Genomic DNA, 17,108 nt, shown 5'->3' with positions numbered 1-17,108 from the left:
TTGTGGGGTGCTGTCTCTTCTTATCAGGACTGAATGAAAGGCTGCTGGAGGTGGACTCACTGTTCTGGAGGGGTGGAAAAAAAAAAGAAGTTCTTTCATGGTCTGACCTCGGATTCTTTCTTAATTTTATCTAGCCCTGACCTGTTGGCTCTGCTCTGGCTCCTTTCAAGGCCTTCAGAGCTTCACAAACATGCAGCAGCTGAAAGAAACAATGACAGGGCTTTTAGGGGTTGCAATCTTACACTCTCTTGTAACCTTGGCTAAGTAGCCTGTAAACAGATGCTTTCTCTGAGGCTTTTGCCAGAAAGCCAAAATTTTGGTTGTGTTGATGTCGGCAAACACTTTGTAACACGTGGATTTAGGATTACTCATTTTGTATTCAGTATAAGCTTCAGCTGAATGAGCAGTTACCCAGAGTGTATCTCATGTGTAAATGTATAAAACCTGCTGTTACAGGTTTTATACTTTCCTTTAGTGCTGTAAATTTACCTGGAACAGAAGAATTGCATGAAGACAAATTATCAAAATCTGAATGGGATAAACTGATTTGAAGATAGTGTTAATATGTAATCAGGACATTTGCATTTCTCTGTATTCTTTTGAGAAGGTAGGGTGGAATTATGCATGGATTAGGATTTTTCATTGGCTGTTTTGTTAGTGTCATGCTGCTTTAGTCTTAGAGGGTTTTAATTATGTAATGCAATATTGAAAATGGAATTTTTGTTCCTGTGAATGTAGAAGTGGCTTTATTGTTCTTAGTAACTTTTTCTAAAAGTTTGGTCTGTGCAATATTGGTAATTTAAGAATGAGGTAGTTGCATTATAAAGTGCTTCACCAGCTGCAAAGTGATTAGAAGCACGTTTCTGGTTTTAGTTGTTCAACTGCGAATACAGGCATTTAATCTTTGATGCCTCCAGTTTTTCCAGCTGTGTCCATTGGAAGTGCATGAGGACACCACCTGGCTGCCATGAGGTATAACTCTACCAGATGGAATGAGCCTGCCCTGGTTGGAGATGTTCCTTCCTCTCTCCCCATGCCACCTTTATCACTTGGGAAATGGCTTCAAAGCAGAGGACCTGGAGTTGCTTCTGCCTACCACTGTGTATATATTTCCTAGACCACTTATATTATCCCAGGCTTTGAAAACTGGGCTCCGAATGTTTAATCTGTGTTTAACTAATAAATAGATGTGATTTCAACGTATTAAAATCCTAAGTGTTGGAAAAGAAAATGGGAATATCTGACTATGAATATTTCTGACTGACAGCTGTTTTGTAGTTGCAAGTTTTCCCCTTCAAGTTTTTCTGAAAGAGAAATGGAAGATTTACATAGAAGCAAGGCTGATAGCAGGAGTAAAGAATACTGAATAATTTCAAGCTGGTGCAATAAAATATAGATGTTCCAATGAGGTGTAGAGCTACAGAACTGCTAATAAGTCAAGTCTCAATTCTTTGTGATATTTTTGCCGTTTCTCTGTTTCTCACATCCAGACAGATAAACAGCTGTGGTTCTCCCTGCATGCTGGGAAATGAAATGTCCCAAAACCAGGGTTGGAACACCTGAGTGCACTGCAGTATTTTTCTTGAAGAGTCTGTTTGTATCTTCTGTGAGCTTCCTGTCTTCTTTTTGACAAGCTAAATATAATCTCTAAGATTGTATCTCAGGGATGTAGTAAAACAGCAAAATACACCAGTAAATCATTGTCATCTGAATTCTTACTGAAATATAGCTACTGTAATGTTTTATGTTTTTCCAAGTTACAATCCATGTTTGAAATTATAGCTCAACTTATTTTTTTTGCTCATATTTGTAGTATTTAACTTTGCTCTAGTTTTACTCTGAGGTGTAGAACCCATTCATAGACTCTGAAAACAAAGACAAGGCTTCCCCATGTGTTCTCTGATGAAAGACCTACTAGGGTTGGATCTGCAGGACTCACTACAAATTTTTATAGGAGAGCGAATGACAGGATATGAGATTCCAGAGGAATATCACCAGGGAGCCGTGAGCTACCTACAAAAACTGCCATAGGAAGATGAGGCTGATCCAACATAAATTGTCACCAGTGATATTTGGGACAGTATCTGTTTTGATATTTGAAGTTGATCAATATAAGGCATAAACAGAAGACATAAGATACTTTTTCCTACGCTTATTTTATAGGAGTATTGTTACCAGAGGCAAATTTTGTGCCTCTGATGGAACTATTATTCCTGTGTTCTTAATCCTGATAAGTTTTGGTTACACAAAAAGGTGTGTGCAGCAGATTCACTGAACTGTGTGAAGCTACTCCAACTTACCACATCCAGCCTGTGATGTCTTTTAAGAGAATCTCTGTGTGCTCCAGAGGCACTCTTGTAATAAGATCTATGAATTAGCTTTAGCATGTTACTATCAGCATCTGTGCCAATCCCCTGAATTGCAGAATCAGTGTAGATTTTTTCCTTTCCACCAGCTGATTTAAGTAATAACAATAAAAATGCCTATTAAAGACCTTTAGGTGCTGTGATAATTTTAAAGCAATCTAATACCAACAGCACAAAACCTCGCAAATGATATTTAACAGAAACAAATTAACTTAAAAAAAAATTCTGCCAGTTGGTAAATAGGCTACAAAATTGTTCCTGTTCACCTTAAGATTGGGAACAAGCCTTCAACCTCTACACAAATGCTGGCAATTGCAAGAGAATTAATTGAAACAATTCAGTGTTACCAGTGATTCAGAGAAATTTTGAAAATGCAGAGGTGAAATATTGATATGAAGTTTTTTACTTAAGTTGAATTTATGTTGAATGGACTGAGTAAATCACTGCACCTGCTTTGTTTCTGAAGAGCAGTGATTTTCTGTAGAGAGATGTGGTACTCCTGGGTCTGTTGTGAGCACAACTGTTTCCTCCAAGCCTTCTGTGCATGGATGGTACACACTGTCCTTCCATGGAACAATGAATTCTCAAGAATCTGAGACTGTCAGTCCCCAGGTGGCCATGCTATCCCCAATCTTTTAGCAATGATTTATGTGTAAACTACTCAAGATACCTGTGCTGGTTAAAGATAAGAAAGCTCCTGAAGTTTGTTTTCTCTCTACGGGTATGTCTGGCTTTGAGTGTTTGATCCAGCTGATGAACTGCGAGATGAAAGTGTTTGTGCCAGGTGTGTACTGGGATTGCCATTGAGGAGTAAATCATATCATAAGCCTGTAAATGAAATGTAAAATTGTAAAAAATATTCTAAACAAAGGCTACTTCAGACAAAAAGTATTTCCCACCACCTCATAAATAGCGAGCAAGTACTGTTGGAACTGAGGCAGGTCTTTGGCAGATCTTTGGTTACTGTGTTTGGCACATGGTGAAAAAATGATCAGCATGGATCTGCATCTTGGTGGTGTTTTTGAATTGGTCTTTGCTCATGTTATGTGTGTAATCTGTGAAGCAAGTCTCACATCAATTTCTATTGCTGCTCAGTACACTGTCTTTAATTCTTTTCTATCATCCTTTTTAGATGACTGTAACATTGAGGCTTTCCTAGGGAAGTACATAACTTACTCCTCCCTCCTCAGCTGCCATTTCAATTACAGAAACCCGCAGATGGGTTTAACCATAGAAGCCCTAATGTGTGACAGCTTAAAAATTCTGACATCACTTTTGGCTTGAACTGGTCCTGCCACCAATTAAACCATGATATCATGAAGTGAAAATAACCTTGTTTTTCAGACGGTAGGGACTAGTCCAGATACTTTACTTTTAAACAGGTTTTTCTCTAAAAAGATAATTCTGCTTGAAACTTCTTGTGTTATACAGGAGTAAGAAGAATGGCATTCAACACTGTGTTTCTTCTACATGTAAAGTATTAAGGATACTTTAAAAGTAAGGTTTTAAAAATGTGTTTTCTCTCAAAGACATTTGTATTTTTTTGTGGGAGTTAGATTTTTTTGCCTTTCTTCCACATCCCATTATTCTTCCTTTTCTCCTCAATCAAGTGTTAATGAGGAATTCAGTTAAAAAAAAAAAAAGAAATGCAATGAGGATAAACAGACCTCACAGGCTCCTCATTCAGCTCAGCAGGGCACTAGAGCTCAGCTATCCTTCATTTCACAGCGAAGATGATCAGTTCTGGGTGAGCACTTTCAAAGGGCAGGGAGTTTTTGAAGGTGCTCGGCAGGATGATGGATGGCCGTGCCTGTCATCCTGTGTCCTGCGGAAATGCCGCGGGGGTCTGCGCTGGGGGCTTGTGGAGAGAGGGGAGGGACACGCGGCCAGCGGGGCACTGCCGGCTGCGCCTGCAGGGCTGCTCAACAGTGCTCCAGCTCGAGCCTTCTCCAAGAATGGCTGGGACAAGTGATGTTTTAGTAACAACCTCCAAAACATAGTCCTAGAGAGATCTTAAAGATGTCTTGATGACCTCTGTTTTAAATTTGGGCTTTGTTTTGGAATGCTTTGGTTGCATGCTAACGTGTGTATTCCTACCACAGGTTAAGAGGCCTGGGAATGTGTTTGCTTCTCTGAGATGCATGCTATGATATTCCTCAACAAGGCACTGTGACTTGATTTTGGTGTATTCAAATCACTTGGGACTCCTGAAAGATTTTTATCATTTATCCTTTTGGTTTGGCCCAGTGTTTTTAAATGTACTTTGGTTTTTTTACAATTTTTAATGTAATTTTGTGAAATTTTACAACTTTATATGTAAAAATTACATATAACATGTTACTGTTTTTCTGAATTTTCAATATTAGAATTTCATATTTTCTTTTATCATGTGCTTAAGATTATTCTGTGTGTTTGTATCCGTCTTCTTTTTTTCTGATTTGTAATTTGTTGCCTAGGAACAACTGATGTCATCTGTTGTAAAAGTGCTATTATAAAGTGAAAAAAACCTTCAAAGCAAATGAGAATTTTGCTCTAGTTTAAAAAAGCATGCCTTTTTCCTTTTGTAAAAGATCTATATTCATTATTTACATTGTCTGCTTGTGATGTTAAGGTCTTCAAAAAATGGGAATGGCCTCCTCTTGCCTATTCTGCTATTAAGGTCAAACACACCAAAGAAATACTTCAAATATAATAATCCAAATAGATGAGCATTTTTGCTTTTGCATCTATATTTAGATTTTGATAAAATAACCTTTCAAAAATAGACATAGAATACATAGAGATGTTAACTCTACCTAGTGATATCTCATTTACAGCTGATATGGGTAACTACAGCACAAAAAGATTGACTATTTAAAAATAAGTAGGAAAAGATTTTATAAAGGGCGTTATTAGGAAATTACTCTGCCACCTTTACAGAAACATCTGAGCGTTTTGTTCAGATGGTGTTGCTGGTGCAGTGACTGCAGAGGGAGCCAACGATCTGACGGAAACAACACTCCTATTCCTGGTCAAGAAATGTCAGGAATTTGTGTTCCTGTTTATTTCATGAGAAGCCACATCAAATCTCAGCTAAATGGAGAAAGGGAAGAGCTTGTTTTGAGAAGGGATAATATAATGGTATCTTAGGGCAAGGAAAAAAGACATGAACAAGATCAGCACTGTTATATAACATCTGAAAATGTTAATTAAAAGAAATAGGTTCATGTCAATAGAAGAGGAGAATGTCCCAGTACCTGTCTCAGTACTGGGGTGAAGTTTAGCTCATGTGAATTGATGGCAAACGCTGCCACCTTGCAAATCATTGCTGTGTGCAAGGGGTTGGTTGCAAATGCAGTTGCAGGGGAGTAGCTGCAGGAAGCAGAGCAGCTGTCCTGGCGCCTGCACTCTGGCCTCCTGTGGGTGCCCCACGCCATCACCACTTACAGAGAGCTCCAGGCCCCTTCCTAACTCATTTCTCTGTAGCAATTTTTCACTTGGATCAAGGCCAGCATATCATCAACAGAACAGAGAAGCAGCAAACTGCAATGTGGCCACCCAAAGGCACGGGCAGAGAAAAGGAATGTGGAGATCCTTCCAGCTGGGAATGGTGACCCTTTAGGATTGCCAGAACCAGCTTGCAAGAAAACACATGGAGGCAGAATTTGCTAGTCAAAGCATTATTAACAATCCCTGTTGTTTCACAGTTTATCTCCTTCAAAGCCTGGAAGCAAATAATTTCCCATTTCTTTGCTGGGTCCTGTCTTGCCCAGCTTCCTTACAGCTTGTGTATCCAGAAACAAATGTCGTTTTCTGTGGACCTCCTGCTGTTTGTTTTAAAAAATATTTATTAAAGGTCTGAAAACACTTCCAATATGCTGAATCATACTATTAAATCTAGCTCTGTAGCTGTGAAGGTGTGACTTTGTTACAGATAAAAATGTGGTATTTGTCCTACTCCCACTGATTCTGTTAAAAACCTTTGCTTTAGGTTATTGTGAGTGAGACTGGGAGATTACTGACTGTTTCTGGGTAAAGATTCAGGGGAATTCACAGGGCTGGAGAGAATACAGGCTTCCAGGCATCCAGCCTGTCCATCAGGGCTACTGATTGTAGCAAACAAGTTTTGAAACAAACTTGCAGGAGAATCAATTTGTCTCACTATCTGTAGAGGCAAGACTATCCTTTTTATGACTTTTTTTTTTTTTTTTTTTTTTTTTTTTTGCTTGAGCCTAATTATTCCTTTGTTTTTTCTGCAGATCCTAGAAGAAAGTATCATGTAAGGTTGCTGGCATATAACAGTATGGAAGAAGGTTATCAGGCTGACCAAACAGTCAGCACTCCAGGATGTGTCTGTAAGTGTTGTAGATGCATGAAGAATTTTTTGAGAGCTGAGCTGTTTCAAGGTCCTATCAGCTCTGTGTTTTTAACTTGTAAATAATCAATTAATTCAGTGTAAAACAGAGAACAAGAAAGATCATATCAATGACAATACTGCCTTAGTCATCCTGCAACTGAGACAGTGTCCTGTGCTCATTAAGTGCAGTTGAAGAAACAAGATAGCCCAAACACATTTCCCTCCCTTGTTGAACTACCTGCTTCATCTAACATGATGTATCCTGTATCTTACGAGAGATTTATCTCTTTCTTGTCTCTGCTGATAGTTTTGACTTTGTTTTTGAATAAACAAGTGGGATTGCAGAAATAATATGTGACATGTATTGGTTAGGAGGGATGTCTAATAGCTTTAACCAGATTCTGGGGTCCAAATACCAGGGTAAGGGCAGATTTGAATTTAAACTGTGGGCTCAGACCTCTTAATGTAACCAGTATCTGTATACAGTGCAATAAATAATTCCTATTCCTATTCTGTTTTAAACAGCTGTCCGTGATCGCATGGTGCCACCCCCACCACCTCCTCACCACCTCTATGCCAAAGCTAACACCTCATCTTCCATCTACCTTCACTGGGGAAAGCCTGCCTTCACCTCTGCTCAGGTCATCAACTACACTGTGCGCTGCAACCCCGTGGGGCTGCAGAACGCTTCACTGGTTCTCTACCTCCAAACGTGAGTGCAGCACTGCTGAGGACTCTTGGTTTGCCAGTTCCAGATCCTTCCCACTCAGTTTCTACTCTTCCTGCTCTCTTTTAATTGTCTTTTACTTGCAACAACTTTTATTTCCCTTGGAGGACTGTGTGTTTTGCCCATTGGCTGCTAGTTCAGTTTCTCTGTTTTTTCAAGATATATTCCTAGAACAGCTTAATTCTCTGCCAGTGATCCTTGTGTCATATCATTGGGCAATTTTTAATGTCTTTTTCGCTGTCTAGGTTGAATTTAATTTTAAGCTCTCCTTCAACTATACAAAAGAGAATACCTGTTTTATAGGTAGCTTGTCTGGGCAAAGATGGGACTCAGTCCAGTGTCTGATTTTAAGACTGAAAATGAGAATTTTTGAGGGTTTGAGCATTTCATTGTGGGAATGTCATGTACCTGAGTGTGTGGCACCCTGCCCGGGGAAAGCTGGGTAGGATTGCTTGCTTTGCAGAGAAGCAATGTGTGAGGCACAGAATGGCTGAACAGGGAAGGGAGTGTGCCTTGGGTTGCTGTTCAGCCTCTGCCCAGGTGGTGTGGGAGCAGAACACTTTGCTCCATGCTGGGGGCCGTGGGGCCGTTGAGGGAATCCATGTGTGCAGCTCCCTCAAAACTTCAGTTTACTCAAGCCTCTAAATAAGAAAAATGCTGTCTTAAAGGATAAATAGTTTCCATCCTAATATTCATGGTTTTCTCTTCCAAGAACACATCTGCTGCTGTATAACTCCCGGCTTAATGATTAGACACAGTATAATCACCATGCAAATTTCTTGGTGTGCAATGTGGAGCATAGCAAGGACTGCTGCTTTTTGTGATAGGATGAGGCTATTGCAGATACTAGTGACTGCCTCTGCAACAAAAAAGATGAAAATACTAAATGAGATTTTATAAAGCAGTATCTGTAAAGTAAGAGCATTTTAAATTGAGATTTAATCTTGATTGGGGTGTTAACACCCAGAATTAACCCTGGCATATATGAAAGATTTCCCTCTGCCCCCAGAATCAAAGTAAAGCGAAATGTCTACAATTGACTTTGTGATCAAATAGTAAACTGCAATATTATAATTAAGAGAATCAAGTTTGCAATGAATGTATTACTAAATATTACTACCAGATGAGTAAGGAGCATTCATATTCATCCCCTAAACATGAGGTGTGGAGGCCATAAGTGAAAGGGGATGTTGCCCACACAGCCTTTGTGTGTCTGTGAGCTGGGAAGCAGATCTAAGAGGCAATACTACGTGCCTTGTCAGCTGTGACACTGGTTGCAGTTTGTTACTCCAGCTTGAAGCACCGTGTCCTATGTACAAGTGTGGAAAGAGCCGAGTTTGGGATACCTGCCGGTGAGCCAGCCAATAATATTGCTTGTGCATCAGCTGTTCAAACAAGCTTTATAAAAACTTGAGCTCTAGTCAACTGACAGCAGACATAACATCCTCTTGAGAGCTCCAGGGCTGGTACAATTACATTTCCAGGTAGGCAGCACAGATGTGCCACGTGTCTGGACTTGAACTGGTTTGTCCTGTGTTGAACTGACAGTGAGAATCTACTCATGTGACTGAGATATCTGATCATCTGAGTTTAGGATGTTCAAGATAACTGCTGCTGTTTAATGTATTTTATTCCTTCATCTGTCCAGGTCAGAGACTCATATGTTAGTTCAAGGTCTTGAGCCAAAAACCATGTATGAATTTGCAGTTCGACTGCACGTGGACCAGCTCTCCAGTCCTTGGAGTCCTGTAGTCTACCATACTACCCTCCCAGAAGGTAAGGAACCAGGAGAGGACCCTATGGTTCTCAAAAGAATGTTCTGTAAACCAAATGGCCTGAAAAATTGCTTATTAATTTTAAGATGTGTGTAGAAGAGGGAAATCCTTTCCTCTGAGATACAGATAGTGCTCTTCTTGGTGAGAGAGAGAAAAGTGCTAGCAGGGAAATCCATGTTTTGGAACTGTGAAATTCTTTTTCAAAATCCACCCTAAATCAGCATTGATTTTATATAAAGTGTGATGCTTTCACTATTAGCAGCCACTGAATAGAAACAACTCGAATAAAAACTTTAAAATATATATTGGATAAGTGTGGCTGATTCATAGGCATTATGAAAACATATTTTATACCCCAGAAGTTTTGGAAACTGTAAGAATATTACACATCTACTGCCTTAGCTGCTGGTTTGCTTTACTGTCAGCTTGGTAGGGGAAAATCCAAACCTGCAGTTTCATGTTCTCACCATTGCAGTGTTTGGGAGGTACCTGTTTAGAGGGTAATGAAGTGGGGGTTTGTCAGTGACTGTTTCTTTTTGGAGTTGAAGGAAAAATATGAGATTTGTTTTTACACAATCTAAGCTATTGACCAGCTCAGAGTTAACAGGAGAGTGTCTCTGAGGAGCAGTATGTGTTTGTTTCAATGTGGTTTGTGGGATGTAGCAGTAGCCATTAGGTCTGCACATGAGTTTCTTTCTGAGCAATTTAATTGCATGTTAATTGGGTTAGCCTAATAGCATTGTGTTACTGTTCTCACAGCACCATCTGGCCCTCCAGTAGGAGTGAAGGTGACTTTGATAGAGGATAATACTGCTTTGGTTTCCTGGAAGCCACCTGATGGTCCTGAAACAGTTGTTACACGTTACACTATCCTCTATGCATCCAGGAAATCTTGGATTGCTGGGGAATGGCAAGTGTTGCACAGAGAAGGTAAACTAAAATCACAAACCCATGAACTGGACAAACAGTGATGCTACTTATAAGACACTTTGTTACTTTCAGCAACCTTGGATTACAATAAGAAATAAATTCATATAAATGTTCTCATGAACGTTCTAACTAGTTTAGAATTATTGCCGTGGGAAGATGTGTTAAAAAAAAAGTTCATATTCAGAAGGTGAGGGAAGAAGGGGGCTCTCTGTGTTGCTTTGGAGCTCAGTGTGTGCCTATAAACCAAAATGTCTTGTAAATCCAATTACATCCATCTTAGTTCCATTGTAACCATGATTGTGATGGTTTCATTTTGTAAATGCACTCTTTCAAATCTGAAGTCTCTGAGATGCCTTTCTCTGCAGAAAGAAATGTTTAAATGTGGCTGTGTGGGTTTTTATGTTTCTGTCCATCACTGCCAATCCAGTTAGGTCAGTTTGCTTAATGAACGTTCTCCTACTCCCAGTAAATCACTGCAAATTCAATTTAACTCTCTGGCTCTATTCTACTGCTGAGCCCCAGCTAATCTAATGGTACCTCGGATATGCTGACATGAACCACAGTCACACCTCTGTGATTAAATGTAGAGATAGTATAAATTTTTGTAGGTACTTTAGTGAATAATACTAGGATTTGAAAGAGCTGAATCAAGAATGGATTTCTACTGTAGCCAGAAAAAAAGGAAAAGGCATTTATTGTTCCACTGATACTCAAAATAGACAGAGGCAGTTCAGAATAGATAATGTTCTAATAATATCTTAAACCAGAGAGGAAAGTTCAGTGTTACAGAGTAAAGTCATGTGCTTGAGTAGCCTGTGTAAGGGGATTGCCCTGGAAGAATTACTGTTTTGTTGTTCTGTGTTGTTACCTGGCTGAAAGCTGAAAGTTGTCAGCAGAGAGTAAGGCTGTATTTTCTGTGGAGATAATTCCAGAAACATAAGGAGTATGCTCTCAGAGAGGATAATTCATTTCACCATCATGGAGAGTGAGCTGTTCTAGCTCAGAGCTGTTGTCCTTCGTGCTTCTCCTGAAGAGAGGACAAAAGACCAACAGCCCTTCTGAAAGGCAGCAGTGCCACTTTGTCTGCTGCAGCATGATGGTGTTTGTCAGGCTGGCCTCAAATAGAGTGGGCAGCTGTGAAGAGTAAAAGGAAAATGACTATTAAACAAAATTTGTGAAAAATAACTAGTGTCTGTAATATCAATCGGGTCTAACTACAGGGGAAGATTGAGCCCATGGGTTTTCACTATTAAAATTGTTCAATGAAGCAGTAATTTAAGTAAAGCTGTCCAACTAAATGGTTGGAAGAAATAGTGATATAAAGTTGTCATATTAAAGGACAAATTTACTATTAATTTTTACCCAATAAAAAGCCCAGCAGATTTAAATTCATGGAGAGCTTATATTTGAAGAATAAATCCTGTCATTCTGGTGATGATACACTGTATTTGCTGCATGCAGCGAAGTGGCTGAATTGCTTTCAGATACAGGCATGACTGAGCTGAAAGATGTGACACTGAACAGCATCTCTGATAGTATTTCACCAGAGATTTTGGATGACAGGATGGTAATAACAGTAAACATTTTCATGTGTTCTCATACTGGAAGTGTTGGAGGCAATGAGCAAATGGAGAGCTATAAATCCCAGTGTATTACTGCATCCATCAATGTTAGAGCCACAAATTTTGTATTTTGACAGATATATTAGGGTTTGAGGCATGGCGTGGAATTCAGGCATCTTGACACACTAGGACAATCTGTTATGCTCTTAGTTAAAGTATAGATGAAAAAGTCTGTGAAAGGAAATTAGTATGTAGAGATAAAATTGGGCAAATACTATGATCAGTTCTGTGATAGTCCTTTCATAGGTAATTTGAGGTAGAAGCAGGGTTTGGGGTTTTTAATGCGTTTATTCTGATTAGATCAGTTAACCCTATTCAAAAAACAGCATTATTTTGTCTTGATGCTAAACTTGTTCTGCAGAAGATTTGTGAAATCTTGACCCTATTCCATTCTCATACCTCCAGAGAAATCCCCTAAAATAAAAAAAAAATATTTAAAAAGACACCAAACCAAACAAAAGACTCGCCACAAACCAACCCTGCAACCTATAAAAGTCCTTGCATGGGCTTTAGTTTATGCAGGAAATCTCCCAATCCAGCCTGTAATTTGAATGAGCTTGTGTTAAGCCTGGCAAAACCAGAAAATTATAACTGCATTTTGATGCTGATTCGTGGTGTGAGTTATCTTCCAGCCACCTCCCTCTTTTTCCCTAGTTCTCTTCAAGTGGATCAGAAGTTACAGCCCTTGCACACTTGATGTGCAGTAAATCAGTACCAAGTGCTCACTTGCTTTAGCAATGCAGCAGATTGCAAAGGAGCTGGTGGGAAGAAGCCTGTGATATTGAAATGTGACCTTTCACCCTTGCTGGTGCTAAATATTACAGCTCCTTTGGTTACAGATACCTCACATTTTACTTCAAATGCTTTCAGCTAATGGGTTTTTTTATGGAAGAACTGAAATAGCTTTTGAAGTAGCTTCCTTTTTGCCAAAGATATAATCTTTTCTGTCAACAGAACAACCTTATATTTTATAGGCTCCTATGATACTATAAATTCTGACTTCTCAAACTGATTTAAAACGTTAAAATTTTGACTTAAGTCTGAGAAAGTGAACGGAATACGTGAAAGAGAACAAGAGATAGATTTAGTGCTGTAACTGCCACTATTTAGGGAAAGAAAAGCAGTATATTTTTATGGTAGCAAGAAACACAGGCATTTTAGAAACGAATTGGAATTCTAAGCAGTAGTTGAAGTCCCTGGGCAGGCAAAGCTCTCATTGACTTTTACAGGAGTTTTGCCTGTCTGAGGACAATGCTGGTGAATCCTATTTATGTTCTTAATCTTTTTTCCGGCCTTCAGGGACTTCAGGAAATGAATCCCTAGCATATGAAAAAGACATTTTCTGTAATATTCTTAGTAGCACAGCTTAGATGCACAGTAATCAAGGAAGCCTACACAGGTCTAAATAGGGTTTAATTTTATTTTAAAATTGTAGCATAATGTACTCTTACAAAGTTGTCCTGTTCATTTAACCAACTAGACCTGACATTTGATAAACTGAACATGGATTCTTTTGTTATATCAATTTTCATTCACGTTGAAGGTACAGGGGGTGGAGGAGAGGCACATATGTTCTATATGAGAGGGGTTTAACACTCTGGTTTTGCTACCTGAGAGTCTGGTTAACGCTGGGTGCATCTCCTCACAGATGTGATCACAACATAAAGGCTGTCACACTGAAATGCAGATGGTGCTAGATTTAGGGTTAGTGTGCTGTGTGTCGTAGCCAATACTTGAATCCTGTTTTTTAACTATACTGGCACTTCACAGTGTCCTATGTTCAAATAGAATGGAGAGAAAGGAAACAATGGATGAGAAGGCAAGCCCAGTGTTCATTCTGTAGTTTTTATGTGCAGGGTAGAATATATCAAAGTGATCACAATCCTCAAGCAAAATTTAGAGGTAGTACTGGGAAAAAAGTGTATGTCCCAATGTCTAAATCTGAGTCTGCTCCCAAAATTTTGTCTAACTGAAACTGTCTATCATATCTTTTCATAGGAGCAATTACCATGGCTTTGCTGGAAAACCTTGTAGCAGGAAACATCTACTTGGTTAAAATAGCAGCCTCCAATGAAGTGGGAGAAGGACCCTTCTCAAATGCAGTGGAATTTGCTGTCCTGCCAAAGGAGACATCAGAGTCTAACCAGAGACCTAAACGCTTGGATTCTGGAGATTCCATGAGTCAGTGGCAATGTTTTGATTACTCTGTCACAAGTATTGGGAAGAAAAGATCCCTGTTTGTTTTAGCTGTAACCACTTTCTGGGTAAACCATTCTATTTTATGTGAGGCAGTCCTAACAGTATAGCATTTTCTTATTCTAAATGAAACAACTTTGGAATTTTTATCTCAGTTCAACTCAGAGCTGGTCTAATTCTCCTGCTCAGAAACGGAAAGTTTGCCTTTCAAGTGAGAATATATAACTGGTTTGAACTTTACATCAGTAACTTTGCAGACACTCTTCTAAGGCATTTCCTTTAAGTCCTTCATCTGGCTTGAGATAACAGTAGCACTGGGTCTGTCCCAGGAGGCACTCCCTTCCTCCCCTCCCACACCAGGGCTGCACTGACCAGACACTCCTCTGGTCTACAAGTTTTATTTTCAAAAGCATAAAAATGTGTGACAGAGAAGGCCTGGAAATCTCATTAGAAGGAAGCATTTGTCTCTGTGGTTGTAACTGTAACCCTATTAATTTCCTGACAGGGAGCAGGGGTTAACTCTTCTTATTTACTGAGTCTTTCTATGTTCCTTTTTGATATAGCTTATTCTGACTATTACCATCTGGACCAGAAATCAATGACTGGCATTGTTGTTGGGGTTTGCATAGCCTTGACCTGCATCCTTATCTGCATCCTGATCTTAATTTATCGCAGTAAAGCCAGGTATGTTTTTGTTCTTGAAGATTGAGCTCTTTTTCAATGCACTCATTCTCGGGACGTGCCTTCTCCTCCAAGAGTGCTAAGTTCTCTGAAGTACTCTGTCTCTTCACCTGTTTCTACCAGCGCTGGAAACAAAGCACTTTGTTGGCTCTTCCTACTCTACCTGAGCCCCTTCTCCAATGAAAAGGAGGAAGAACCCACAGAGTGAGTCAGTGGTGGTACTTTGACAACGAAGTATGAGGCATGTTTCCAGCTGAACCCCCACTTTGAGTCAGATAAGCATGCTGCTGTAAATCATCTGCTCTTCCTGCTTAACCCTCCAGCCTGCCCACACCTGGCTTGCAAGGCTTTAACTCCCTGGGTGTTGCTGGACAAGAGGAACTCTGACTCTTTCTGAAGAAAGGAGTTCCATGATGCAGATTTTAAAGCAGATCCATGATGCAGTTTCTTTGCAGTGGTGCAAGCCACCACCTCTCTGTCATCACCTGCCAGAGGGTATAAACTGGCCCAGTGACTCTGCCCAAAACTTTGGGATCAGAACAAATATAAGTCACTTGAAATAATAAATTTAAAAACTCTCTGAAAGTGCTTTTCAGTATCAAGGGCTTTTTAGCATACATGCAGGAAAAAATACGGATTGGGAGACGGTCTCTGTGTAGTATGGTAGAAAGGTCTTAATGTCATTAGTGGTTACTTCCTCCAAGTAATATTACTAATCATGACAATTCCTGTCTGTGCATAAGCTTGTAGCCTACCGTGTATGATTAACTGGAAGCAGATGTTATTTTTATCAGAAGCAATAACATTTAAATTCCACGTGAGTTAGGAATATCATATAACAAAATGTAAATGCCAAGAATATACCAGGATTACTTGTTAATAATAGCTTTGAAGTTTATCCTTGATTTTTTTTGTATTGTATTCCTGTGGGTCAATTTTATTCCTACTTAACATTGTGTAGGAAGGCATCTGCTCCTAAGCCTGTGCAGCAAAGCGCTGACCAGCTGTCACGTACCAGCATCTCATTAGCCAGTCCTAATGAGGTGGAGAAGAATACTGAAGGAATTGCAGACAATGAAGAATCCTTATTGCCAATGATAGTGGGAAACAGCTTCATCGATGCTAAGGTACAGTGAATTTTACTAACTCCCAGATCAGAAATCTTTCTTTAGAATTCATTGCTATAACGTCAGACTCCTTATAAAAGTAAAATATGTACACTACAAACCTCCAGGAGTTTGTTTTTTTTTAATGGGACAAGCACAAGCTTGGCAATCCAGGCTCAAATTTTCAAGATTTATCTGAAAGTTCAGCTGGAGATCTGGTTCAGTACATTTGTCTTTGACTGTACTCTGCAGCTTGCAGAGTTTGGCTCTGGCACAGCATCAAAGCATAAAGGCTCTGTAGACTCGGGGCTGCTCGGTGGCCTGTGCTGGTCCAAGCAGCACAGAGCGAGTCCCTGTCAGCACCGAGCTCAGTAAGTGCCTGTGCACAGTCTAGTCAATTCTGGCACTAAGCAGGTGTTAAGAAAAATATTATTTTTCTGTATATTTACTGGTAAGACAATGTTGTAGTTTATAAACTCATACTTGGTCAAATTATAAATTAGCCTAGATGGCAGGATGTACCAGTGGAAGAGTAGAATCTTCAGTCCAGCAGTCCAGTGTGACAACACCACAGTGGCCTTCCTTTCACATGCAGACATACTGAGTTAAGGCTTGTTCTGTTCACACTGCAGGCTCGAGTGCAGCTGCTCCCTGAGGATATGTGTGAGAGTTGGGAAATGGACCCAGTAGAGGCACAGACACTGCCTATGAATGGCCATATTCTAAGTCCTAGAGCAAGAGCAGTAGCTGGAATATTTTGCTGTGTGTCTGCAGTATTGCAGCTTTGGGTCTGGACAGAAAGCTTGCCAGATATAGTGGGTCTGTTCTTGACTTGTGCAGATGGGTACCAGACCACAAAAATGTGACTCACCACTGAGGCTTCCTTTTTCTTCATTTTCAGTATGGAACCAATAGGTAGGAATAGAATAAATATTTTCAAGTATCTTAGAAATTTATTAAAATAAATGTCTGCATCTTCCTCTGTTGTAGGGAGGGTCTGACCTGATTATTAACAGCTATGGGCCTGTCACAAAGACTAATGGCAAGAAAAGGTGGCTGTTCTTCCAAGATGCTAAGAAGGTGAAGACTGAGGAGGTAATTGCTCTGACAGGCAGAAATGCACAATCTTTACTGTCATACCCTCTTTGCAAAGGAACATAGGTAGTTTTCTATTTATGGAAAAACATGTTTCATGGTCTTAGTATTAATTGGATAGTTTCACTTGTGTGAAGTTGATGGTGTTCTATCTCACCATAGTAAAATCTTACAGAAATTTCATTTTCTGAAAGATGTTGTTAGGACACTGTGACTCTTTACAGTTGGCAGACACTGTAACTCTACAGTTAACTGATTACTTACTTGCCTTTGC

At 39.7% G+C, this 17,108-nt stretch overlaps 1 protein-coding gene across 1 annotated transcript in view; it reads left to right on the top strand.

Annotated features, from left to right (window-relative positions):
• The window catches only part of PRTG (protogenin), an 80,464-nt gene that overhangs the window by 58,691 nt on the left and 4,665 nt on the right, over positions 1-17,108 (top strand). The window contains 8 exon segments of the mRNA XM_032123290.1: positions 6,605-6,700; positions 7,228-7,414; positions 9,078-9,205; positions 9,964-10,134; positions 13,755-13,937; positions 14,516-14,636; positions 15,595-15,760; positions 16,730-16,834. Coding sequence (XP_031979181.1) covers positions 6,605-6,700; positions 7,228-7,414; positions 9,078-9,205; positions 9,964-10,134; positions 13,755-13,937; positions 14,516-14,636; positions 15,595-15,760; positions 16,730-16,834 — 1,157 coding nt within the window.

This window comes from Corvus moneduloides, chromosome 13 (assembly GCF_009650955.1).
Source record: "Corvus moneduloides isolate bCorMon1 chromosome 13, bCorMon1.pri, whole genome shotgun sequence".
Taxonomy (NCBI): Eukaryota; Metazoa; Chordata; class Aves; order Passeriformes; family Corvidae; genus Corvus; species Corvus moneduloides.
This window is presented reverse-complemented; position numbering and strand designations above follow the sequence as displayed.